General features: G+C 53.9%; 1 protein-coding gene across 9 annotated transcripts in view; it reads left to right on the top strand.

The window, feature by feature from the left end:
- ASCC2 (activating signal cointegrator 1 complex subunit 2) overlaps positions 1-20,957 on the top strand; it is a 35,519-nt gene extending 14,562 nt beyond the window's left edge. For all 9 annotated transcript variants that reach the window (XM_074356642.1, XM_074356638.1, XM_074356636.1 and 6 more), the window contains 15 exons: positions 1,437-1,504; positions 2,445-2,555; positions 3,613-3,725; positions 6,883-6,957; positions 7,385-7,492; positions 7,713-7,781; positions 8,021-8,095; positions 9,459-9,636; positions 11,004-11,218; positions 12,039-12,158; positions 17,311-17,404; positions 17,490-17,620; positions 18,151-18,247; positions 19,002-19,081; positions 20,367-20,957. In XM_074356642.1, the coding sequence (XP_074212743.1) occupies positions 1,437-1,504; positions 2,445-2,555; positions 3,613-3,725; positions 6,883-6,957; positions 7,385-7,492; positions 7,713-7,781; positions 8,021-8,095; positions 9,459-9,636; positions 11,004-11,218; positions 12,039-12,158; positions 17,311-17,404; positions 17,490-17,620; positions 18,151-18,247; positions 19,002-19,081; positions 20,367-20,538 (1,706 nt within the window). In that variant the 3' untranslated portion in view covers positions 20,539-20,957. The remainder of the gene's footprint in view (positions 1-1,436; positions 1,505-2,444; positions 2,556-3,612; positions 3,726-6,882; positions 6,958-7,384; positions 7,493-7,712; positions 7,782-8,020; positions 8,096-9,458; positions 9,637-11,003; positions 11,219-12,038; positions 12,159-17,310; positions 17,405-17,489; positions 17,621-18,150; positions 18,248-19,001; positions 19,082-20,366) is intronic.
- Positions 20,958-24,884: the final 3,927 nt, after the last annotated feature.

Here is a 24,884-nt window from a genome sequence, read left to right as displayed (position 1 = left end):
GGTGGCACCTGCCTTTTAGTGGACTTAGCTCTGGGAGGTCACTCCAGGCCGAGGGATGGGACAGGGCTCATTCCGTGAGGTTGAGAACGGTTTGAGGGAGGAATTCAATTCAGGGAATGGGGAGAGGTTGGCCAGAAATGCCTGCAGAGGCCACATTTCATAGGGCCAGTCATGCCATGGTCAAGAGTTTGAACTTGACCTTGAGGATATCAATAGGAGGGTTTTATGAAGAAGAGCGGAGGTTGGTGGGGAGACAGCTCAGCCACTCCTCATCTGTCAGGAGCAGGAGGTGGGCACAGATGGTCAGGGAGTACCTTCACAGGGTTAGGGATCAGCACCCATCTGGAGGTGGGAGGCGCTGAGCAGGCTCACGCTGGTTAAACACAGCTTTCTGGAATCGAGGGATGAAACGGCCTCTGGGAAAGTGTTTCCAGAAAGTCTAGCCACCTAGTGACTTGCTTAGTCACCCAGCCCCATCTGGCCTTTGATCTCATTCATTTTCAAATCCTCCAGGATGGGATGAGGGCCGCAGGGTTATCATTAAGGCAACCAAGGACAGACCTGCCCAAAGACAGAGGACGCCTAGAATTGAGAACATCCTGACAGTCAACCAGCCTGAGATGCTGGGATTATAGTGGGATGCGGAAGCCAGGCCTCCTCTTAAGCGCATTGGCATTTTGCATCGTCTTGTCCCCCAGCTGGCTGTGATCCTCCCTCCCTCCCCTCCCTCACCATTTGGGCAGCCAGAACACTTGGTTTCTGTTACCATATGCTCTAACCTCCGCACTCACGGCAGCAGTTGGAGGAGATAGTAAACACTCAGAGAGAGGCTTCATTTTATACGAGTAATTGCAAATGTGTGGCAAATCTGTTTCCAGGGCCCTTGCAGGCCTCTCACCTTGGAGTAGGGATTACTACAGCCCGTAGATTCAAAAGCGGAGGGTAAGAGAATTTCTAGAGAAATTTCCCCCTAGTATCTCTGCACATTATTGGAGGCATGGCCTGGCAAGAATTCTGGACTGTGGCACCCAGGTGTCTTGAGCAAAGAGATCACATCTCCTCATTTTCCTGGATGACTGACTCCCACTGACAAAGCCAGTGCTGTCATACAAAGCACGGTGCCCAAGTGTGATCATTCTCTGGGGGACCGCAGGGTGAGCTGGTTTGACCAGAGCGAGTCTTTTACGTAATTCGCTGGGCAGAGGTGCTTAAAAGGTTAAATTGTACTGAGCGAGGTCCCTCCCCCTCAACCTCAGGGGAAGTTTCTAGGCTGGCCAAAGCTCTGTGCCAGCAGGGCCAGGGGCCAGGACTGCTCCAGCCAGGCAGGCTTCGGAAAGGGGAGAAAGGTCACAGAACATGCTGGCAGCCACTGGTAATGTGTCCTCTCCACCCCCACGGTCTCTTCCCTGATTCCTACCTTTCTCTTCTCTTTTCAGGAAACATCTTTATCCAGCAGCCGAGTTACTATAATGACCTAGATGAAACCATGCCCACCATCCTTCAGGTACCAGCTCCCAGCCCTAACAGGGGAGGGCAAGCTTGGGAGACACACCCCTTCTCCCTCCCGTTCCTCACCTTCCCTGGAGGAGCCCGAGAAAAATGTTTACCCCCATCCTCCTCTAGACCTGCCTCCAGACCGTCTCTGCGTCCTACCTCTCACCTCACCCCTTGGAATTTGTCCTTCCCCCTCCTGAACAGGACTGAAATCTGAGAGTTGTCCACACTCATAATACACAAAGAGCTTAGGGTGCATCTTGTATCATTTGTCAACAGCCATGTGCCTCGAAGGATACCCCTGTGCTTCTCAGATCAGAGCTTTAGAGTCTTATAAAATCGTTTTACAAAATAATGTTCATTGTAGAAAATTTGACAAATACCAAAAAAAAAAAAAAAAAACAGGAAAAGGAAGATTAATTTTCCTCCATAATCCTACCACCAAGAGATGGCCACTGTTCACAGTAACTTTTAGAATTTTGCATGCTAGACTACTTAAATATGGTGCAATCAGTTAACTGCTTCCATGATTTTAAGATGGACTCTGTTCTCCCCTCACTGTTGATTTGCCTTTTATTTCATAAATCACCATTTCCAGGGGATCTAAAAACATGTTATATGTTGCTGAATGTGTCTCCTAAATATTCATTACCACGCACAGGTGCCGCCATGCAGTCAGGTAACAGCTGCAGGATTCCAGGGACCTTCCATACATTTAGTCACTTTAATCCTCAGCGCGATCTTGTAAGAAGGGTGCTGCCATCACCCTCCTACACCCTTTCGACTCTGACCCCACTCTCTGAGAAGGTCTTTGTCTCAGCTGTTGTCCCAGGAACACTGGCATATATTCTCAAGATTCCGAGGCAGGATCACCAGTCCCTCGATACAGGACAGGAGGCTCAACTACTGGTTCAACAGGATGTGGGCAAAAAACCTCTCGCGTTTCACAGGTCTTCAGCAACATCCTCCAGCACTGTGGTTTGCAAGGAGACGGGGCCAGTGCCACACCCCAGAAGCTGGAGGAGCGGGGCCGGCTGACCCCCTGCGACATGCCTCTCCTGGTGAGGTTGCCCTTCAATTCAACCCAGCTTCTATCTGTACATAGAAGGCCCGGCAGCTTCTTCCCCTGCTCCCAGTCCCTTGGTCCCTTACATAGGGTTAGGGCATTTCAGCGGGCCTTCATTTTTCTCTGGGAGCTGCTTTTACGGAGTAGGGGAAGGAACTGGGGACCAGAAGTCAGAGGACAGAGATGTAATCTTCACTTACTTCAACCGGACAAGTTCACTGCTGCATTATTCACTGAGCCCCATCCATCCATTCATTCCTCCATTCGGCCACTTTGCACTGAGGAGCCCCGGGCTGGGCCGTGAGGGTGAAGCCACCAGTAAAAGCAGACGGGGTGCCTGCTCCCATGGAAATTCGAGTCTAATGGGGAGGACAGGCGGGAGGGAAATATTTCAGGAGCCTGGACACATGTCAGGCCCTGTGTTAAGCACCCGGGATAGAGCAGGAATAAGGCAGCTCCTAGAGCTTGCAATGTCATGGGAAAAGAGCCATTAAACAAGTGTTTCAGGAGGGCACACCTAGTGCTGTGGGAACAAGGCCCTTTACCCCTCCAAACCACAGATAAGTTCCCTTATCTGTAAAGGGGAGATCCCGGCAGCTGCCCAGCCTCCTTTTTAGAGTCGTCATAAGAATCAGGGAAGAGAAAGTGCCCCCTGTTCTGGATACACCCTTCAAAATCTACCAGAAGTGTGGGCTGGGTATTCTTGTCCTGACTGGAATGTCCGTTCTGTGCGGGAACTCAGGCGCCGTCTGCAGATTCAGGAGTGGGTTCTCCTTTAGCTCAGAAGAGAGAATCATATTCTCCCAGAGCCAGAAGTCCACCCTGGACACCCCAGCGTGTGCGTCCTCTGGAGCTGCAGTAGCAAGACCCGAGGTGTAGGCTGAGCCGCCCAGATCATACTTCTGGAGACGGACCAGCCAGGCTTTGCCCGGGACCTCCAGTGTCCACCTTCCTGTCCACCTGGGGACTCCAGGCTTTGTCAACTTTGCCTCCTTTGTCTCAGACCCTCTGCAGAGCGGAGGAGAATGACACATGTTTTCTTTTGGCAACAGGAGTTAAAGGACATTGTGCTCTACCTTTGTGACACCTGCACCACACTCTGGGCCTTTCTGGATGTCTTCCCTTTGGCTTGCCAGACCTTCCAGAAACACGACTTCTGTTACAGGTACAGCTGTACTTCTGGCTGTTGAAGTAGCTCACATCCTCATTCAGCAAATATTTGCTGGGTGCCAGGCCCTCTCCCAGCCTGGGGACAAAGCAGCAAAGACAGATATCGGCTCCTGCTGGGGTGGAGCCTGCAATTGAGAGGCACCCCTATTTGGGGCTAAGAACAGGGTAGAGGAGGAAGAAAGACACCGATCAAGAGTCAGGCAATTTGAGTTCTGTCCATTTTGTTTCAAAACCTCCATCACAGGCAGGCACAGGGAGGGGTAGACGACACGGAGTGGGCTGAGGACTCGAGCACCCAGTACAGGGAAGAGCACATGCAGGGGAGCGAGCAGATGTGCACCTGCCTGTAATGGGGCCAGCCGTTGTGCATGTTATGAACACAGGCAAGGGAGCAAGATTCTGTCTGGTGAAATAAGAGTGAAGGTTTCACGGTGACCCTTAAATGAGATCATAAGGATGAGCAGCAACCTTCCAGACAGAGAAAGGTTGCCCTGGCAGGAAGGGCATTCAGGCGGGCAGGGTGAAGCCTGCCAATGCCCAGAGTGTGTTCTGGGGAGAACCGGGGAGTGAGGGTGACATGAGTGGCGGGTGTAGGCATGCGGAGACCAGGCAGTGGGATAAGGAGCAGGTGACAATAAGAGACCGCCCCAGGGAAGTCAGATTTGTGTTTGATGCCGTGCTGACAGGGAGTAGGGCCTTTATTCTGTAGCCGGGGGAGGGGGAGCTCCTGGAGGCTATTATCCAAAAAAGGCATAGAAAGATTGTGCTGCGATGAAGAAAGAAACAGAGGCGGATAAGGGGCAGGGAGGGAGACCTTCTTTGCCCACTTAGCACCATGGGCATCTCTGTTCCTTGTGCAGTGAGAAAGGGATGCACAGGCGTGGGCGGTAACCTGGCACATTGCCTGGCAACGGCGGGGGCTGGCCTGTTCTCAGGGGCCTCTGACTGCCCTTGCCAGGTGTCTCTCCCCACCGTTCGCCGGAGCTTCCGGGAACTGCCCAGCTCTGTCCACCCAGCCCTCTGTCCATTCGGTCATTTGCTCTCCCATTCAACAAAACATTTATCTGACATGTGCCAGAGCTGGCAGCTGGTGCCCCGAGTCCTTCTGCTTCTCCTCAGCTCAAAAAAAATCAGACATGGGCGTTGATCAGCCTCACGGAGAATGTAAAGCGTTGATCAACACTTTCCCCAGAAGAAAGGGGTTAGGATGGGACTCTAACTGTCACATGTTTTAAAAGGTATCTTTTCTCCCAGTAAATGTGACACAGGCTTGTAGGAAATTTGGGAAACCCCCAAGGTAGGAAATTCAGATGTCTACGAGAGATCGTGCTGTTCTTAGACTTTCGTAAGACTGCTTGTTTTCACTCACCATAACATGACAGCGTCTCCCCAAACGTGGCAAAGATGGCTTTGGAAAGAATCTTTGGAGATGGGAGGGTCATTTCTGGAAGAGCTGACTTTCCTGCGAGGCACCAGTGGAGGCAGGGAGCAGCCCCACCCGTCTCAGGAAGGAGAAAGGAAAACACTTTCGACTGCAAGTGACCCTGCCTTTGGCAAGTGACACTGCCTCTGACCCACAAAGAGCCTGGGGCTGGCCCAGCCTGTTCCAAGTGTGCTGGAGGCCAGGAACGCCCACTGAGCAAGGGCAGCAACCTTGTCCCACAGAGCTCTGGGCAAGGGGTGACCATCACCAGACAGCCCTTTAGCTAATCTCTCTGCCTTCTTCTCTTTCTGCCCTTTCATTTCATGAACGAATAGTATATTCACATGGTTCAAAACTCAAAGAGTGTAAAATACACAGTGAAAAACCTCCCTCTCCCACTTCCCCAGTTCTGTTCCTCGCACACAACCATTGTGTTTGTTTTTTGTGGGGATTTTCCAAGAGATATGCATATAAATACGTGCCTATAAGCAAATATACATACTATATATTTCCTGCCCTCTTTTTAGTATTTAATACTGGCATCTTACGAGTGCTATGTGTACTATTTGCATTTTACTTCTAAATGTAATGTGTATCTGAGCATAAAGCACCTTCAGTCTTTGGTCTGGCTGGGTAGAATTCCACTGTGTGGGATACCAGACCCCAGAGATAGACATTTGAGTTTTTTCCAGTTGTTTGCTATTACAAAAAAGAAAAAAAGTCATAAAGAATAACTTTGCACACACATCATTTTGCACCTTTACAAGCATATCTGAGGAATAAATTCCTAGAAGTAGAATTTCAGGAACAGATGGTGTGTGCATTTAAAATGTTCATGGATCTCGCCAAATCACCCTCCATAGGGGTTGTTTGCATTTAGCCTCCCACCAGCAGTGTATCCTGGCAACGCCTGAGTCTGTTTGAGCCAAACTGCCCTCTGTCTTCTTCCGGGGGCCATGCTGTCTTTTGGCCTACTTACCCTCTGCTGTGTACAGCACCGCACTAGGGAAAAGTTGCTGGAAGCCAGCCAATCGACGGACACATGTTTACAGAGTACCTGCTACATGTCCAGCACTGGCCTGGGCACGGGAGCTGCACTTCTGGCTTCAGGAATCTTTAGCTGTTCAGAGGTAGAATTTTAAGTTGTGAGAACGGCGTATTCTGAGCCCTGTGCCTCTCGTTCCGGGCAGGAGTAATCACACGGGTGAGTGTGATCAGAAAGCGTGTGGCCAGGATGGAGAGTTTAGATCTGAGTTGAGGCGGGTGGTGGTGAGGTTGCTGAGGTGAGAAGCAAGGTTGGCCCTGCTGTGCCAGGTATGGATGTACCAGAGAGAGGAGTTACAGTTTGATATCACAGGCAGTAGGGAGCTGCTGGCAGTTTTTGAGGAAAAAAAAAAAAAGTAACCTTGTGTTTGTTTTTCAAACCTCAGTGAGTTCTGGGTGGCCCTTCAATGCTCTGTTAGAATGAGCCCATTTGGACCTTTATTTCCGACCTGATGGGGGAAGTAGCTACAGGTCACTTTCCACGAGGCCCTTCTTGGCACCACCACGGTGGGACCATCTGGGGCGAGCTTTGGGAAGAGCCAGGGTGGTCCTGGGAGAAACTGTTGTGGCGACAACTTGGGAGCCAGAAGTGGGCCTTCCCGCTCCCTTGAGTTTGCTTTGATTCTCCAGTGAAAGGTGATGTTTGTGAACTAATCCAGCCTTTTCCCCGTGTGTGCCACCACAGGCTAGCTTCCTTTTACGAAATCGCAATTCCTGAACTGGAGTCTGCAATTAAGAAGAGGAGGCTTGAAGATAGCAAGTGAGGCGGGGACAAAACTGAGAGTGTTGTTGTGGGAGGAGAAGCCCCGCTCAGGCCCTGCCCTCCCTGGGCTGCAGTGTCCCCATCTCTAAGTCAAGGGGCTGGGACTAAGGACCTCGTGGATTTGGCTGGTGTGTCCCTACCTAGCAGCCTCCTGGCCTCTGCAGCTAAGCCTTTCCCCCTCAGCTGTCGCTCCAAGCTCTTATTAACCTGCTGGGACCTGACCCATTATATGAGCTGAGAAGTGACCCTGGAACCAGGCCTCTCAGAGTCTGTGTCCTTTTCCAGCTGCTGTCCGGAGTGAACTGGGAGGCCTTCTCAGCCCCTGGGAGAGTTGGGGCAGGGCGGACCTGCAAAGGCTGGGAAGAAGCTCCCTCGATGCCTTTTTGCCTCTCAAATCTATTTTCCCCTCCTCTGGCCTTCAAAGGCTGCTAGGTGACCTGTGGCAGAGGCTCTCCCATTCCAGGAAGAAGCTACTGGAGATTTTTCACATCCTCTTGAACCAGATCTGCCTTCTCCCAGTCCTGGAAAGCAGGTCAGCCCTCGGGAGCCACCGCCTGGGTGGAAGAGCCTTCCCTCACTTCACCTGCTCCCTCCCCTGCTCCAGGTTGCTAAGCAAAGATGGAAAACCAAGAAAAATGCCTCCTTCCTCTGGCTGGGGCTGGCCGGAGGCCTGGTGGCGGGGTGGCGGGCGGGGAAGGGAGCCGCAGATTGTCTGCCGGGAGTGAGCTCATCTTCCCTGCGTCCTGTTCCAGCTGTGACAACATTCAGGGCTTCATCGAAGAGTTCCTTCAGATCTTCAGCTCTTTGCTACAGGAGAAGAGGTGAGCGTGCAGCTGAGCTGGGACCTGCAGTGGGATGGGCCGTGGCTCTCCCACCGGCCCCACGAGGCCTTATGTAATAGAGCCCCTGCCCTGTGCTCACTGTGCTGTTAGCTTCTGGCATTTGTCGGGGCCATGCTGTCTTTGTGGGTGGGCAGCAGACATGGGGAGTGGCCTGCAGCAAACCAGCCCCTATGGCCCCAGCCCTGTCCACCCCCAACCCTGTCTCCTGTCTGTGGCAGGTTCCTCCGGGACTACGATGCACTCTTCCCCGTGGCTGATGATGTCAGCCTGCTGCAGCAGGCCTCGTCAGTCTTGTATCCTTCTGCCACGGCCCCTGGGGCGGGCCTGACCTAACCGGGCCAGACCAGAGGAGCAGAGAGGCAGTTAGCCCCAGAACATGTGGTCAGCTAGCTTTCCCTAGATGTCTGCCAAGGCCCCAGCCTCTGTTTCTGGAGAAGATGACTGCTCCAATCCTCAGGCAGATCAGTCCTACTTTCTCTAGTCTTTGCTCAGCATCTGGGCCTGTGTGACCAAGATGAACTCAGCCCTGCCCTCGTGGACCTCACAGCAGGACAGGAGACAGAAAAGTAAACAGGCAGTTAGATAGAGTGTTGTGTGGGAGAAATTTGGGGGAGCAGGGAGGACAAGGGGAGGCATCTAGCCCAGTGGAGCTTGGGTGAGTGTGTCACACAGAAGTGAAGTCCAAGTTGAGAACAGCAGAAGGAACAGGAAGTGGCCAGGCCTGAGCTAAGTGTTCCCAGGGGACAGAGGACAGAGCAGGCGTGTCTGAGGAGCCCACAGAGGTTGTGTGCAGATTGCAGGGGCCTGAGGGGAAGGGGTCTGGTGGAAGGGGAGTTAGGCCATACAGATGAGCTGAAGGCAAGCAGATCTGTATGGCCTGGCATGGCCCTCACTGAGAAGTTTGGGGTCAGCCCTGCAGGCACTTGGGAGCCGTGGAAGGATGTGAAGCAGAGGGTGACATGGTCACTTTCGTACTTTAGGAAAACTCAGTCCCACACAGGAAGGAGCAGGGACTGGCCTGGGACCTCCGCGAGACCCAGGGGCCATGAGGACACTGTTTTTGGCCTCCAGCATGGCTAATGCGGTTTGGATTAGAAGTGGAGTGAGGGAGTCTAGGGCAACTCCCAGACGGCTGGCTTGGCCATGCCCTGGGTAGTAGAGACGGAGGAGGGACCAGGAGGAGTGGGCCCAAGGGTGGCTTTTGGTGGCTGGGGTAGGTTGCTCAGTCCTGCCTCAGGGACACCCTGTGGGCCCCCAGCCTTTGCAGAAGCCCGCCACTGGTTGGACAGGAATCCCAGTGGTAGTACCCCCACCAGGTCCTCCTCCTGGGGGTCAGTGCAGAGGAGGAGCTGCTGGCTCGTCCAAACCCCATGTCCTGGGACACTCTGGTGCAAGCCCCTGGCCCTGTCTTTAGGCAGAGCTGCTTTCTGCTAAGGGGCAGGTACTGGGTTCTGAGGCTAGTGTGGCTGTGGTCTGGCCTGTATCCTCATGCAGCCCAGGTGCCTGTGATGCCCACTGGGTGCAGCCCAGACAGCCCCTGGCAGAAGCCATGTGGTCAGATGCTGGGGAAGGACTGAGAAACGATGCTGCCTCAGAGCTGGGGAGGAGAGAGGGCTATAGTCCCTGGGAGAGAGGCTCCTTAACACGTCCTCACAGGGATGAGACGCGGACTGCCTACATCCTCCAGGCGGTTGAGAGTGCATGGGAAGGGGTGGACCGAAGGAAAGCCACCGATGCCAAAGACTCACCGGCAGCTGAGAATCCTAATGGGGTCATGGAGATGGCAGAGCCAGCTGGTGGGATGTCATCACTTCCTAACTCGGAGGAAGAGGAGGTGTGTGCCAGGAGCCCCATTTCCCCTGCTTCCCCTGCCCCTCCAGGCCCCTCTGAGAGGCAGGGGCAGCGGGAAACCTCCCGTCTTTGTTCCTGCTCTCAGGGAAAAGGGTTTTTTGACGGCCTTGTGCTGCTGGGCAGGTCTGCACTGCCTCTCGAGAGTTCTGCACTGAGAGTGTGCTGGGCAGGGTGTGAGGAAAGCAGGTTGCTTAGGTGTCAAAGCCTCCATTTCCCCTCCACGAAAAGAAGCAATGGGGCTTTTTCCATGTGAAATCACTGGCGCTCTCCTCTAAACAGATCACGGTGGAGCTTCTTTGGTTGCAGCTGGGAGCAGTGCCTGGTCCCAGCGCTCGGCTCCCCGGAAGCCCCTCTGTGGGGCCTCAGGGCTGCACTGAGCCAGAGTGGAAACCTCTGACCTAGTGCTTTCACTCCAGGCTTTTCCAGAACTCACCATCGCCAAGCCTGTGGCTGTACTGATTGGCCACGGAGCCCAGGATTCTTCCCTGCGTGTCGGGAAGCAACATGACATGGGGATTAAGACCGCACAGTTTCTGGGGTCAGGCAGCTCGGGTGTGTGTCCTGGATCTGCCACCCACCAGCTGTGTCACCTTAGGCATGTCCCTCACCGGTAAGGTGCGGGTAGCCGCTGTCCCCACCTCCATGTGGTTGTGGGATGCCCAGAGCTGCCACATGGAGCGAGCGCTCTGAGCCTGGCTGGCCCTCCATGCTGCTGTTCTTCCTGTTAGACCCATAGGGCCCTGGCACGTGACAGCCCCTTCCACCTTTGCCCCCTTTTCCCCTTGTGGCTTCTTATCTCAGACTTGGAATTTATTGGTTTTTTAATCTGTGAATTTCTTTAAATGAAAAAGCAGTATATAAACTGAATCCCTCTTATTGAAAAGATGACAAAAGGCAGCATCTCCACATGGTCTATGTCTGGTGGTTGCCATTCCCCTTGGGCATCAGTCATCAACTTGTCAGAGTGGGAAAAGGACCTGATTCCTGGAAGCCACGGCTGTTTATGGAGAGCCTAGTCCATGCCAGGGACTGTGCTCTGTGCTTTATGTGCATTTTCTCTTTGAACCATTGGAAACAACCCCATGAGGAGGATGGTAGTATGCTCGTTTTATAAGGAGGGACCTGAGGATCAGAGAGGGAAAGTGCCTTGCCCAAAGTCACACAGCCAGAAGTAGCTCAGCCCCCTTTTTCACAGGGGAGGAAATGGAGGCTCAGAGAGACTTAACTGACTTGGCTAGGGTTCCTCGGCCAGTAGGGGCAGGGCTAGGGCTCAAACCAGTGCTGTTGGAGGTCTGTCGGCCTGCCACTCTGGCCTAGCCTTCCCCTCCTTCACTCTGGCTCTACCCGCAGTGCATGGGGGCAGCCGCTGCCCTAGGCCCTGCCATGTGCGGCGTGGAGCTGGACTCACTCATCTCCCAAGTGAAGGACCTGCTGCCAGACCTCGGCGAGGGCTTCATCCTGGCCTGCCTGGAGCACTACGGCTATGACCCGGAGCAGGTCATCAACAACATCCTGGAGGGGCGGCTGGCCCCTGCCCTCAGCCAGCTGGACCGCAGCCTAGACAGGTGAGAGAGGCAGGTGGGAGGAGGTGCCTGGCTCTCTGCCTGCCTTGGGGCCCTTGTCAGGGATCCTTCCTAGTCCCTCTGCCTCCCACTCTTCTGTCCCTCGTGTCCCAGTGACCAGCTTGTTTTCTCTTCCCCCCATCAGTATCTCTCAGCCATGGAAGCTAATGTCCTCTTTGGGGAAACAGAAACCTCAGGCCCCCAGGAGGCTCTCACATGCCCCCTGCAGGGCAGAGAGCAGGCACCACCGGACATCACAGGGATGTGACAGAGGGGTCACAGGCCTTCAGAGCTCTGAAGTCGCTGGCCTACCCTGTGATTGCCACCTTCCCAGTAGATTCCTGAGGGAGGACAGCCAAAGCTTCTCACTTCATTGACACCCACCCTTCCTGGGTTGGGCCCACTTCTTTTCTGAAGGCCTTCAGGGGGGCAGCAGAAATGAGTGCATGAATGGCTGTTTCTTCCATGAAGAAATGATGTTTATTGAATGAATGAATGAAGTTAGCTCTGCCTTTGGACAAGTTCCTTAGCCTCTGTGTGCCCATTTTACAGATGCGGACACTGAGGCACAAAGAACTTGCACGACCTCTGACTGTCTATCTCATAGGGCTGTTGTGCACATCAGATGAGGGAGGGAGACTTTCAAAAACAAAAAGGAAACCTGTGTGACTGGCAGGTGGGACTGAGGGACACTGGGTGTGGGGTGGCTGCACGCCCAGGCAGGGGCCAGATTGGGCAGGTTTTTAGGCTGTGTTCCAGGTGGGGTGCAGGTAGGCATCCACTGGCCAGGCCCCCTGAAATGGATTTCTGTGCCACCCCCCAGGCAGGTGAAGCCGGACCCAACGCCCCTGCTGACGTCTCGTCACAACGTCTTCCAGAATGACGAGTTTGACGTGTTCAGCAGGGACTCAGTGGACCTGAGCCGGGTGCACAAGGGCAAGAGGTGAGTGCAGTGGACTGGAGGGCTCCAGGGACCCACGTCTGCAAGTGCAGAGAGAAAGCGAGCGAAATTCAAGGCCCCCATCTTTATGGAACTGGCCACGGAGCTTCAGCTTGGGGCTCTCCCTGCAGCTGGGACCTGTGTGCTCCCAACAACCAGTCTCAGGCTGGCTCTCTACTGATCCTGCTTTAGGCTCTAACTCCACACACGGAGGTTGTTAGTCCTTCTTGTTGACAGGATAAGGCCAGAGAGACCAAAACCAGCCCCTCATCACTTCTTACATCTTTAAAGGCTTCCATCACCAAAACTCTGGATGGGAGAGCTGGGCAGTGCTTCCTAGCAGCTGCTTCTTGACCTGAATTTCTCTGTTATGTGACAGGATGAGAAAATGAAGGACCTGTACTGAGTGAGCTTTTCAGAAGTGAACATATTCTGTTTTAAGGCCTTTCTACTTATTTTTAGTTTATGTCCTTCTTACTTTTCTGGCATTGAAAAGTCCATTCGTGATTTATTCATTTATTCAACAAATATTTGCCTGGTGCCTCTAGGCCCTGGATTTATTAGGTGCTGGGGATGTGGTGGGGAGTGAAACAGACATGGCCCCTGCCCATGTGGAGTCTGCACTAATCAACTTGGCAAACAAGCAACATAAAACTGCAGATAAAACAGATTCGATGAGGTGGCGGTGCACAGGCTTTGAAGCCTCTAGTCGGGGCTTCCATCCAGGGAGAAGGGCTCCTCGGAGAAAATGACATGGGACTGTTTGTAGAAGGTCAGGGAAGGGTCAGTTCTGTAAAGGGAGAAGGAGACGCTTTCCAAGCAGAGTGAATAGCAGAGGCATTGGCCCCAAGGCCTCGGGGAGCATGGCAAGGGTCCCCAGCCAACATATTTTGTGTTTTGGAAAGCACATCTGGCTTTGGAATGGAAGCCCCTTGCAGGGACTGAGAGTCACCAGCCATGGTGGAGAGGATGAGACATTGACAGCCCTCTGTTCGTCCCCTAGAGTTCTCCTGAGTGGGGTTGGTTCGTGGAATTCAGAAATCTGGGAACTGCTGGGCAAGTGCAGACTATCCTTTAGGCCGTGAAGTTCAGAGAGGGGAGGGGACCTGCCCCATTCTTGTGAAAGGAGCCCCAGTAGCAGAAGCACAAGCTGCTTCCCCTTCCCAGGGCCGCCCAGTGCTGGAAGTGCGGCTGGCTGAGGGCTTGGGGACCAGCCCAGGGCAATTGTAAAGCCATCTGGCTGGCTGGACGGGAAGCATTTGCAAACTGCTTAGTCATACACATTGCGACATCCCCGGATCCCAGGCTGGAGATGTTATCCCGTATCAGTGGCCGCTGTTCCAGGCCAGAATGACCCTGCTGTGGGGAGAGGGGCAGACAAAGAGGGCTGTACCCCTGCTCGAAGGGCGCGCCAGGCTGCCTGGCAGAGAGACTGGGTAGCAAATGTTTACTGAACTCGTGCTGTGTGGCCCAAGGGTTGGGGATTGCAAAGAGGCAAAGCCTCTGTTCGTGTGTTCGTTATTTATTGATTCATTCAGCAAATATTTATTAAGCGATTTGCTATCACCAGATTTGCTATCCTCTGCTAGAGACCAGGGAGACAAGGTGAGCAGGGCACCTGAGCCTCGCCCTCCAATGGCACAGAGACCATGGGAAAGACTTAGACCCATTAAACAGTGACAGAGCTGGGATGGGACATAGAGGGACCTCAGTGGGGACACTTGTCCTGATCTGGGCAGGGTGGAGGGACTCAGAGCCCTTAGCCCTGCCTTCACAGAGCACATGAGAAATTAAGTAGCACAAGGCAGATCACCCTTGAGTTAAAACATATGACTGTTGTTAAACCAGATTGGATGCAGTCAGGGACTCAAGTAACAAGGAACTCTGTTCCCTTGGGTGATAGGGAGTCACCAGGTAGGGCAGCCTGGGCTTGACTGACCTGTGGTACAGCCACATCATGAGATCCTTTCCATCTGGGAACTGGCTCCATCAAGGCCGCTGGGTGGCTGCAGCTGTTTCAGCTGTGACCTCCAGAAATGACCAGGAGACTTTTCCCAGAGGCCTCCAGATTCCCCTCACATCTCACTGGGGAACTGGGTCCCAGGGCTGAGGTCCAGGGTTCCAGGAGAAGGGAGAAGGGGAGGAAGACCTGAACAGAGTGAAGGTCTGTTAGGAGTAAGGGTCAGGCTTTCCCTGAAAGTGTGGTTGTTGGGTAGACACTAAGCACATGTGCTACAGATACACAGCTAGATGAAGGCAGTGTGTTTAAGGTGGGGTCCCCTGACTCCTGTGAACTGAACAGTGGTACCCTGGGAGATAATGTGTTATTTCTCAAAATGGTTCTATTGCCAAAAATGTCTGTGTACTCTGTGTGCCCTTTGGAGAGCTATAGGGCACATCAGCATGTTAAAGGCTCTGATAAGTCCTGTGGTAAAACAAATAGGATTCATTCCACTGAGCTTAGCAGGTGCTAGGTCCACTTCTACTCATCTTCTAATTTCATCCTCACATCACCCCTGGGAGGCAGAACCATGTCTTGGCAAGGATGAGGGGATTCCTACGATCACACAGCTCAGAAGTAGCTGAGCAGACGTGAGTTAGAGCCCTGTGTTCTGGCCCTGGCTCTGCTGGTCAAAGCTGGGTGACCTTGGGAATATTACTCTGCCTCTCTGGATCCCCTGAGTCCTCACGTGGAAAAGGAGGTTTATTTGCCTCTGCAGGCCCTGTAGAAGTTTAAAGGTGGGTGTCACCCAACTAAGGGCCAGTTTGAGTTAGGCTTTGAAGGAGAGGCTGGAGGTAGTGAGGCAGGGAAAGGTGGCCAGGCCCACGTGTTCCCTGGGCTTGCTGCCATCTTGTAGGCGGTCGAGTAAGCAGCCTGTTCCAAAGACAGTCTCCAAAGCTGCTTGATTGACGTTCTAGCCCCTCAGGTGGATCCTTTCCTGGCTGGTTTTGCCCCTGATTTTCTTGTCCTTCCTGGTTCCAAATGAGGTCATGGGGCCAAAGCCACACCTTCCTGGATGGGGTATCCAGGGCACCAGGCTCCTCTGTCCTTACCTGTATTGTCTCCTAGGACCCAGCTGGGGCAGGTGCAGTTTGGCAGGCTCCTCCATCTGGTCTTGCCAGGGAGTCACATAACCAGAGGCCACACAGTGTGAAAGAACCTCCCTCCTGCCCAGAGTGGGGACTGGGTAGACCGGGAGCCGTGGGATGTGGCAGAAGGAACGGTGACAGCTCTCATTCATCCTCAGTCCCCTGGCCCAGCACAAGGCCCGGCACCTAGTAGGCCCTCAGGAAATGCGTGTTGATTGAATGGATGTGCTTCTGCCAGTGGCACCAACCACCTGGACAAGCTTGGCCCCTTTCATGTCCTCTCTGCCTCTTTGCTCTCCAGCCCTCAACGTGGCAAGGAGAGCCAGCAAAGGGCCGAGGCCTGATTCCTCAGGTGGAAAAGGAGAGGTCACAGGCCCCCTCTTCTGGTGTGATGTGAAAGGTTCCCATGGACTGAGATTTTCCCCTGGTCCTAATCGGATGTCTCCACACCATAGAGCCTCCATTACCCCAGCTAGGCTCCCCGCCCCGAGTTTACTTCTGCTTTCTCAGTGTTTCCAGGGCATGCCCGCCATTTCTGCTCTTGGCCTGTCACCCCACGAGACTGAGTTCCATGAGGGCAAATCTACATCTTACTCTTTTCTGAATCTCTCCCCGGCCCAGCCTTAGCATCCTGCCAAGCACATAGTAGGTCTTTAATAAAAACTGTCAAAGGAAGCCAGATCCTCACCTACCACAGGGGGACTGCAGTTCTGACCTGCCCCAGGCTCCCTGGCAGACAGCCCGCCAGACCCAGGCACCTGCCCCTCCCTGCACCAAAAGCCAGTTAATAGAAGATTTTTATGGACACTACGGGCTTTGTGTCTCTTCTTTTTTTTTTTTTTTTTTTTTTTCCCACTACCCTTGATACATTCCAGAGGCCCAATTTCACAGCTAAGCTGGATTTTCTTGCCTGGCATCTCGTATTGATTTTCCCCTGCAGGGCTAGAAACTACATTCCAGAGGCTTGAACGTCTGGCAGGCCGGGTTTTTCTACAGATCTGCAGAGCCACGAGTCAAGAGGCCTGAGTCCCCACCAGAGCTGCGCTGCAGCTCGCTGGGTTCCCAAACCGTCCCTCCCCTGCCTCCGAGTTTCCTCACCTGTGATATGACAGGAGTGAGACTTTCAGACCTTTTCTTGCCATGCAGTCTGGACGATTGCCCCGCAGAACAGACAAAGGGCCGCTGTGCTCCATCAGGGGTGAGAGGAAGAGTCCAGGACCCCTCCTGGCCCCTCATACCCGAGGTCCCCTAGGGTTCCTCTGAGCTTGGTAGGAAATCTACCCTGTGGCCTTGATCTTTCTTAAAAAATTTGTTTTTAAGTGGAGGTACTGGGGATTGAACCTAGGACCTCATGTGTGCTAAGCATGTGCTCTACCACTGTGCTATTACCCTCTCCCTGCTCTTTCTAAAATTTTTGTGTTTTAAAAGATTGGGATCACCTCAGGCCCCCTATGGGAGTAACCAGTCAGTGGTTGGGGGGGCTTACTAGCCCTCTCTCTGTGCCTTTACATACATAGATAGATGTGTGCCCGCAGGATCGGGCAGCTGGTCTGGTTTGCTTTCTGCTTTTTATACAGATGGGATCATACTGTGTGCCTTTTCCTATGCTCGCTTTTCTCCTGAAGAATGTCTTAGAATTCTTTCTCCATTGGCAGAAACAGATCGCCGTCATTCTTAAGAGCTGCTGCCCGGCGTTCTGTAGTCCGGATGTGGCCCAGGTCCTTTGGCCATTTCCCTCGTCGTGGACAGGAGTTACTCTCCACTTTCCTCTGTTAAAACAACGCTGAGAAGAAAATCCCCAGTCTGACCCCTTTGTGCACATGGCCAGCACTTCTCCAGGGCAGACGCCTCTAAGAGGAGTTCCCTGGCCGATGGGTGGGCAGTTGCCCCTGGGATGCCCTCCAAAGCGGCTAGACACCCCTTCCGGAGCTTGATCTCAGCTGTGCAGCCCGAAGCGGGGAGAAGTGAGCTGTGGTCTCTCAGACTCTTGTGCTGACCCCCTCTTCCCACGCCTTCCAAGCCTGATGGTTTTCCCTGTCTCTCCTCGCTGTCCCCTCGACGCCAGGAAGGGAGAGAACACGCGGAGCCTGGTGAACGACAAGCGGGAGGTGCTGGCGCAGCGGCAGCGCTATGAGCAGTACAGTGTGGTGCTGGAGGAGGTAGGTGACCCGGGCCCGCCGGCCCTGCTGGGCGGGGAGACCGGCCAGCCCCGGGCCCCTCTCAGCCCCGCTTCTGCCGGTGCAGGTGCCGCTGCAGCCGGGTGAGGGCTCGCCTTACCACGGCGACGACTACGAGGACGAGTATGATGACACATATGACGGCAACCAGGTGGGCGCCAACGATGCTGACTCGGACGATGAGCTCATCAGCCGCAGGTGAGGCTGGAGGGATGGGGCAGAGCGGCCCTCCCATAGGCTCTTGTTGATACGGGGTGGGCGGGGAAGCCAAGGCCCAAACCCAGGCCTCCTGACTCCACCCCCAGCCAACCTCTGTGCCAGCTGGTCCAACCTACCCTGTGAGTGAGTCAGCAGTTATTTGGTCTCATGCAGGAGTTTTACATTTTTCTTCTTAATTGTGGAAAACTTTTCCCAGGGGAATCTTATGGAGCTCGCTCAGTTCCCCAGTAAAAGCAGAGCTGCCCTGACTAGAGAGGACTGGAGACCCCCCATGGCCCCAGCTCAGCCTCTTCTAGGCCCCCTGCGTCAGACCCTGGGACCCTCGCAGAATCCAGGGGCTGGAGCAAAGCTGGCTTCAAAAGTGCTTTGATTTTTCCCCACCTCCCAAGCCCTGGCGGCCCCTCTCATCCAGCAGGATTCCCTCTCATCCAGCAGGATTCCCTCCGCCCTGCGGCTCTCTCTCCAGGTTTAATCTAGTCTTTGATTTCACTTTCTCTCTAAACCCTCAGGCCCTTCACCATCCCTCAGGTGCTGAGAACCAAAGTGCCCGGAGAAGGGCAGGAAGAGGACGAGGACGAGGAGGAGGCTGAGGATGAGGCCCCCAAGGTACCTCCTTGGCAGGTGGCAGATGGAAGTGGGGGGTATAATTCTGAGGGGCGAATCAGGAGCTGCTCCCACTCCTTGCATCTGGCCTTGAGGCAGGTCCAGAACCACTGCCCAGGGTGGGAGCAGGGGGTCCCTTTGAGCCCAGGATGTCTGCTCGGAGAGCTGCTGGCTTAGAATCCACCTCTGCTGCCCTATGAGGGCCCAGGGGATGGATCACAGGCTGGGTCTTTGAGCTGCTGGGTTCATTAGGCCCAGGAGCCTGGGGGCCGGGAAAGGGGGCAGCTGTCGACCTCCGTGCCCGGGTTGGCAATTCTTAAAATTAGAGAGGCATTAGAGCCCAGAGGGCCCTTTGGAGGTCATCTGGGATGGCGGGTTTGAAAAATTCTAGTTTTTAGCCGCGAAACTTTTTCTTCAAATGAAATCTTTTTTTTTTTTTCAAATGAAATCTTAACTAGAACCTCATATAAAACAGACAGAAGCAGTGCTGCCCAGGTTGAGTGGGGCAGCAGCCGGCGACCCCTGGATCCCTCAAGCACTCCTGCCAGGGTGACAAATTCAGATGTGTCCAGGGCCAGGCCACCAACATAATGAGTAGCAAGGCCTGACAGAAACGCTCCCTTCTAGGGCCTCACCCTGCTGCGCTGTGGCATCCCCCACTCCTGGCCTGGGGGCATCACCAGATGGGGCCAAGGACAGCCTCACCACAGCTTAGGGAAATGGGGCAGCTCATTCTTTTCTCCCCTCCTCTCCACAGCCCGACCATTTTGTGCAGGACCCTGCGGTGCTGCGGGAGAAAGCAGAAGCCAGGCGCATGGCCTTCCTGGCCAGGAAAGGGTGAGCATTTGAAGAACTGTTTTGGTGGGAGGGAACCCATCTGGGAAAAGCCCAGCCAGTCATCCCAGAAGCCCACATATAAACCCCAAGTGCTTTATGTGTGTTAATTGAGCTCTGGCAACAAACCTATGAAGTAGCTACTATGATCATTACCCTCATTTTACAGGTGAGGAAACTGAGGCCAAGACATGTTAAGTAACCTGCCAATGGTCACACAGCTAGAGGTGGTAGAGCAAAGATTGAGTCCAGGTGGTCTAGCTCTGGGGTCCACACTTGTAACCATTACTTGTTAGACACTACAAGGGGTTTATCCCCCAGTGTGGGAACACGATGTGTTACAGCTGGCTGGTGTCAGACTGTAAAACGTGGGAGAGCTCAGACACACAGGCAGATACGCATACATCCTTTATGGCTGACACAGGCGTGATAGGGACAGGGGCATATGAGCTGGGACCTTAAAAGTGGAAAATGTGCAAAGGACTTTGTCATGTGAGGGCAAAAAGGCAAGAAAGCTCAGGGTGGTCAAAGGGATCTTTGGAGGAGACCTGGGAACAGGTATCAGAGACCCCTCTAATTCACCCCCTTGTCTTCCCCATGGGGCCAAGGACCTGCCCCAGGTCCCTCCTCCACTTAAGGCCAACCCAGGGGTGGTAGCCCAGTCCCCTGCCCTGGCCCTGAGACTCTCACGGCACTGCCCACTGGATGCAGGGGCCCTCGCCAAGGGGGAGGGCATTGGATCTCATTCTGAAGGCAGTGGGGAGCCCCAGAAGTTTGTTGGACAGAGAACAAAGCAACTCTGATTTCTGATCCATCCCAGCCCCCTGAGCACAGAGCTCTGGGCACCCCCAGCAGTTGAGATGGTCTGAAGAGGCCCTAGGTCATATCTGAATGCACTTGGTCTTTGGAGGTCACCAAGCAAGGCCCTGAGGTGTAGAGCAGGAGTCTTAGCTCACCCGTAGCATGTGGCCCTGGACGGAGAAGGTAGGGGATCCATCCCCAAGCCCTCCTCCTCTCCTTGTTGTGGGCTGCAGTCAGCCCACTAGCTGGTCAACCCTCACAGCTTAGCCAGGGGCCCATCTGGAGGCAAGGCAGCAGGCATGGGGCTGGCGGGAGCCCCCTGCCAGGCTACATTTCTTCTCCCACCAGAAGCTGGGACATGGGTGTCCTGGCCCGTGGGACAGGGCTGTGTCCTCTCCCAGGGACCTCCAAGGACAGCGATGGGCTCTTCCCATCAGGGCCTCCACTGGCTGATGGGTTCTTCCAAGGTGGGTTGTTCCTCTCTCAGGTACCGGCATGACAGCTCGGGGGCGGTGGCCGGCAGCCCCCGGGGTCAAGGGCAGAGCCGGGAGACAACGCAGGAACGCAGGAAGAAGGAAGCCAACAAGGCGACTCGAGCCAACCACAACCGGAGAACCATGGCCGACCGCAAAAGAAGCAAAGGCATGATTCCGTCCTGAGGCTGCTGCGCCAGGGCCAGCCGGGCCTGCGAGGCTGAGTTACTGCTGCCTGGGTCCTCCTCACCAGTTGGCCCCCTGCTGGGGCCCCAAGTTCAAGTCCTCCTCTCAATAGCCTCAGCTTTGCCGCCCCTGAGAAGGCTGCCTCCTCATCCACCAGCCAGCCGTGAGCGCCTTCCTGCAGAACACACAGTGCCTTATCCCACGGCGGAGGAACCCATGGGGCCGGCGAGCAGGTGAAAGGGACGGGGACAGAGCCCCTAGGCAGGCCCCCCCCAAGCCTCGTGCAGCAAGACACCACCTCCCTTTCTCCCTGGACGGCAGGAAACCTGTATATTCAAAAACAAAAAACAAACAAAAAAGGCCTGCGAATAAAGTTTTTGACCCTTTGAAGGAGTGATCCCTGATGGGCCCGCCACCTGCTCCCCGTGTCCTGTTTCTTCAGTGACAGCTGCCATTGGGAGAGGAAGCAGGCGGGACCATGCCCTTTTCATCAGCCTTTCGTGCTTGCCTCTCATTTCAACCCCTCCTGATCCCACTCTGCCTTGCTGTGTGGCCCTGAGAACATCACTCCCTTCTCTGAGCCTCCGGTCCCCGCCTGTGGAAGGAGGGGCTGAGGGTATGAGGTCCTGCAGTCCTTTCCGTTATCTGGTTCAGTCCCCATGACCGCCACCCTAGGAGGTAGGTACTGTTTTCAGCCCCATAGTACAGATGAGGAAGGCGAGGCACTGAGAACTGAAGGTCCCAGGCCCCAGACAGGAGGTGGGAGAACAGAGGTTGGACGCTCAGTGCCTTCTCTGTACCCTGGCCTCTATAGGGCCCTAGACCCCATGGGTGGTGTTGTCTCCATCTCATAGCTGGCCTGAGGACAGTTGGCCAGCAGCAGAGCCAGTGCCAGAACTCAGCGCCTCCTGGTTGCACATACACTCCATTAAATCTTCCCAAATCAAGGGCCCAGAGACAGGAAGAAGCAAATGAGGATGTCACTGCCAAGCCCCGCTGAAGCGAGTGGGACTTGGGCCTTATTCTTCAAAACCCCCTCCCAGGCATGGCCAACCAGCTCTTAGCGTGGCCACAGCTGCCGGGGCCCTAATTCCTGGGCCATCTAGAATGTGGCCGAGCTGTGGCAGATCAGCAGTGGGGCATTTGCTGGGCTGATTCCCGCCCAGCCTGGCCCAGAGTCCATCAGCAGAAGCCAGGGTCCCTGCCCAGCTGGACCTTGACAGATCACCTTAGATGCTAGTACAATTGATTTGCACGTGGTTAGGGTGAGCCTCTGAAGCAGCGAGGCAGACATGCACTTGACGAATTGGTTTTGTTAGGTCAGCCCGCACAAGTGGAAATCAATAGCAATTCCTCTGTGTCGCACCAGTCCTCTCGGCATGTTTGAGTTGCAGAGCAGATGTGGGGGTGGTGTCCTCCCCTCGCGCTGTCAGATTAGCTGAGATCAGGCCCCGGATCGGCCATCCTGACAGGCAGCAGGAAGACTCTGTTTCCTCCCGGAGGCCTTTGCCAGGGACGGAGCTCAGCGGCAGGCCCGGTTTTTTTTCTGTCTCACCGAGCTGCTCAGGCCCAGTACTTGGCCCTGAAGCGAAGTGAAGCGGGTTGGGCAGCTCCTGGGCTTCACCTGCCTTACCTGTTACTGTTTATACAGCCCCTCACACCTTCCTTCACTTTGTCATCTGCATCTCCTGACCACCTGGAGTTCAGGCTTCCCCTGACCATCCTGGTTTAAAGGATTTGAGAAGACAGGGGTGATTTTTTATATTTGCCAGGATGTAGTGCCAGGTCAAACTCAGTCTCCCCTAAGGAATCACCTCAGGGTGATTTTCCATTTCAGATCATGAGGGCACCCTTTCAGGGATGCTTTGTAAACAGCTCAGGGGACATCCAGAATAGTGCTGGCAGGCTTACCCCTTTGCCTCTTGGGGCCTCAGCTTCCCTATGTATAAATTAGGTATGTTGGACCAGACCAGTGGTTTCCACTTGATGCCAATTGGATCCTCCAAGGAGGCCCCAGGGTTTAAGATGGGCAGCTTAAAGTGAGAGGGGTGGGGGCTCCAAACCCCTCTGGGTTGGTCACTGGGCCCCACCTCCCCCATTACTTCTCCTAAGCAGGAATTTTCTAAGTGCCTTCTCTGTACCCTGGCAGAGAACCTGACCATCACAGGCATTTCCCAGGAAGCTTTTAAGACCTTGTGCCTCCAAAAGGACTTAAGACTTGAGTGTCTTTGTTTCCAGTCCATGAGTGGCAGTGATGTTAGACATGTTTGAACAGCATGCTTGTGCCTCTGTGAAGCAGGTGGGCAGGGCCTGTCATCCGTAAAAGGGGCCCCGGGAGCCCAAGGAGGGCAAGTAACCTGCTCAGAGCCCATGGCAAGTTAGCAGCAGAGCCTGGATACAGATCCTTTCTGAGACAGCCAGGTTCCTCCTGGAGGAGTAAATGCTTGGCAGGAGCCTGCCTGTCCCAGCCACACCAGGAGCTTGCGTGAAATCGTACAGGGAGGAAAAGAAACAAAGTAAAAGTAAACTCACCAAAACTGCAGGGGTGTGTTGCATAGCCCTTAAAAATGATGTCAATAGTAGCCACATGAGAAATTAAATATTCAAGTGTTTTTTTGATTTTAAGAATAAATTTGAAAGCAGAATACATGATGGTAATGCACCATGATTGTGAAAATGTTAGAAAAAAAACTTTCTAGCATTTTTCCCAAGACTGGAAAGGAATGTGCATAACCAAAAATGATGGTGGGAGCATGGATGAGGGTCATGGTGAGACCACAATCATTTGTAATTAGAATAAAAGCGCTTACTGAGCACCTCCCGTGGCCAGAGTTTCTGCTTGGCTCATTCCTTACATTATCTTGTTTACTCCTCACACAGTAAGTCCAGATGAGAAAACCAAGGTGTGGAGAGGGTAGGTTGCCTGCCCAAGGTCACACATCTAACGTGACCAAGGGAGGATTCAGTCCCAGGATTGTCTTCTAAAGCCAACTCTTAACCCTGAAGCCACCTGCCATTTCTCTCTTTCCCCCAGACTCACATCCTTGTGAATACAGTTCTTACAAGAAAGAAAAACGCAAGTAAAAACAGCTGCGGAACCAGAGGATAGGAAATGCCATTTCATCGGGCCAAGCAATGAGCCCCAATTATACATGCATATTGGCCCAGTTGACACTGTCCTACAGGTCTCAGATGCTCTGTTCCATTTTTTCACTTTCTATTTTCAAATTCGTTTATCCTTTCCTCTGCATCCAGTCTGCCATCAAGCCTGCTGAATGATTCTTCATTTTTGTGTCCAGTCTCTTTCTAGGGGAAGTGGGAAAAAGGCTGGAGGTAGAACATTCTCAGCTAAGATGGGGATGGCAGAGGCTGGGGAGCACTGCAGCCTGGGAAGGGGCTAAGAGGCGGGAAAGTCAAAGGATCCAGGGTGAATGTGGGAGGTGGAGGAAAGGGAGTGTGCCCCAGAGTTACAGCCACAGGCCAGGCCAGGCCATGGCCCAGGCATCTGTCCAGAGCAGCAGCTCTGTGTTTGCTGCTTGCCCTCAGGGCTTGGGGTGTGGATGGTCAGGCCGGCTGGAGGGTCAAGGAGGGGAGGACAAGTGCATCTCCTCAGCACACATTTACCAAGGCCCACGGGGCATGTGTGAGAAAGACCCAACTCTGCCCTCATGGACTACACAGTCCAAGGGGGATCTGAATGTTAAGACATTTTGGAAAAATGATTAGTAACAGTTGTGCTAATTCCTAATAAATAAATGAATGAAGAAATGAGTAGGCAGGGTCAACAGAGTCTGAGAGCAAAGAGACTTTCCGGAAGCAGAGGCTGGTGATCACACTGTCAGGTAGCAGCCAAGAGGTCAAGCAGGCCAAGGGAATGGGGCTCACTGCCCAGCTCTGCCAGGAAGTGGCGGGGAGGTAGCCAGTGGGAAGAGTGGGAAATGAGGAAGAGAAGGCAGGAGAGTGGGCCCATCTAGAGAGGAACTTAATATCAAAGAGAAGGAAGAGGGGGCTCAGAGGTGAGGAGGGAGTGTTAGCACCCAGAGCATGTTTACGGGATCTTCAGAAGGAGCCAGGGAGGCACCCAGGAGCCACCTCCCCTACCACCTCCTGCTCCGGGGGGAGGCTAGTCCCCAGGGAAGGGAGGGGTGGAGTCAGGGCCCATGTGAATTTCTCAGATCAGCTGGCCACCAGGTCTTATCTAGATCTCTTTGTGTCCAGGGCCGCAGGGAGGGGCCTTGACTGTGGTCAGAGGCTACTGCAATTCTGTAGCCTGAACCAAGATAAGAAAGTTCAGTCTAAGGGAAAAAAAAAAAAGAAAGAAAGAAAGAAAGAAAAAGGCAAAAAAA

Source organism: Camelus bactrianus, chromosome 32 (genome assembly GCF_048773025.1).
Source record: "Camelus bactrianus isolate YW-2024 breed Bactrian camel chromosome 32, ASM4877302v1, whole genome shotgun sequence".
Lineage (NCBI taxonomy): Eukaryota > Metazoa > Chordata > Mammalia > Artiodactyla > Camelidae > Camelus > Camelus bactrianus.
The sequence above is the reverse complement of the archived record's forward strand: the minus strand, read 5'-3'. Positions and strand labels throughout refer to the sequence as shown.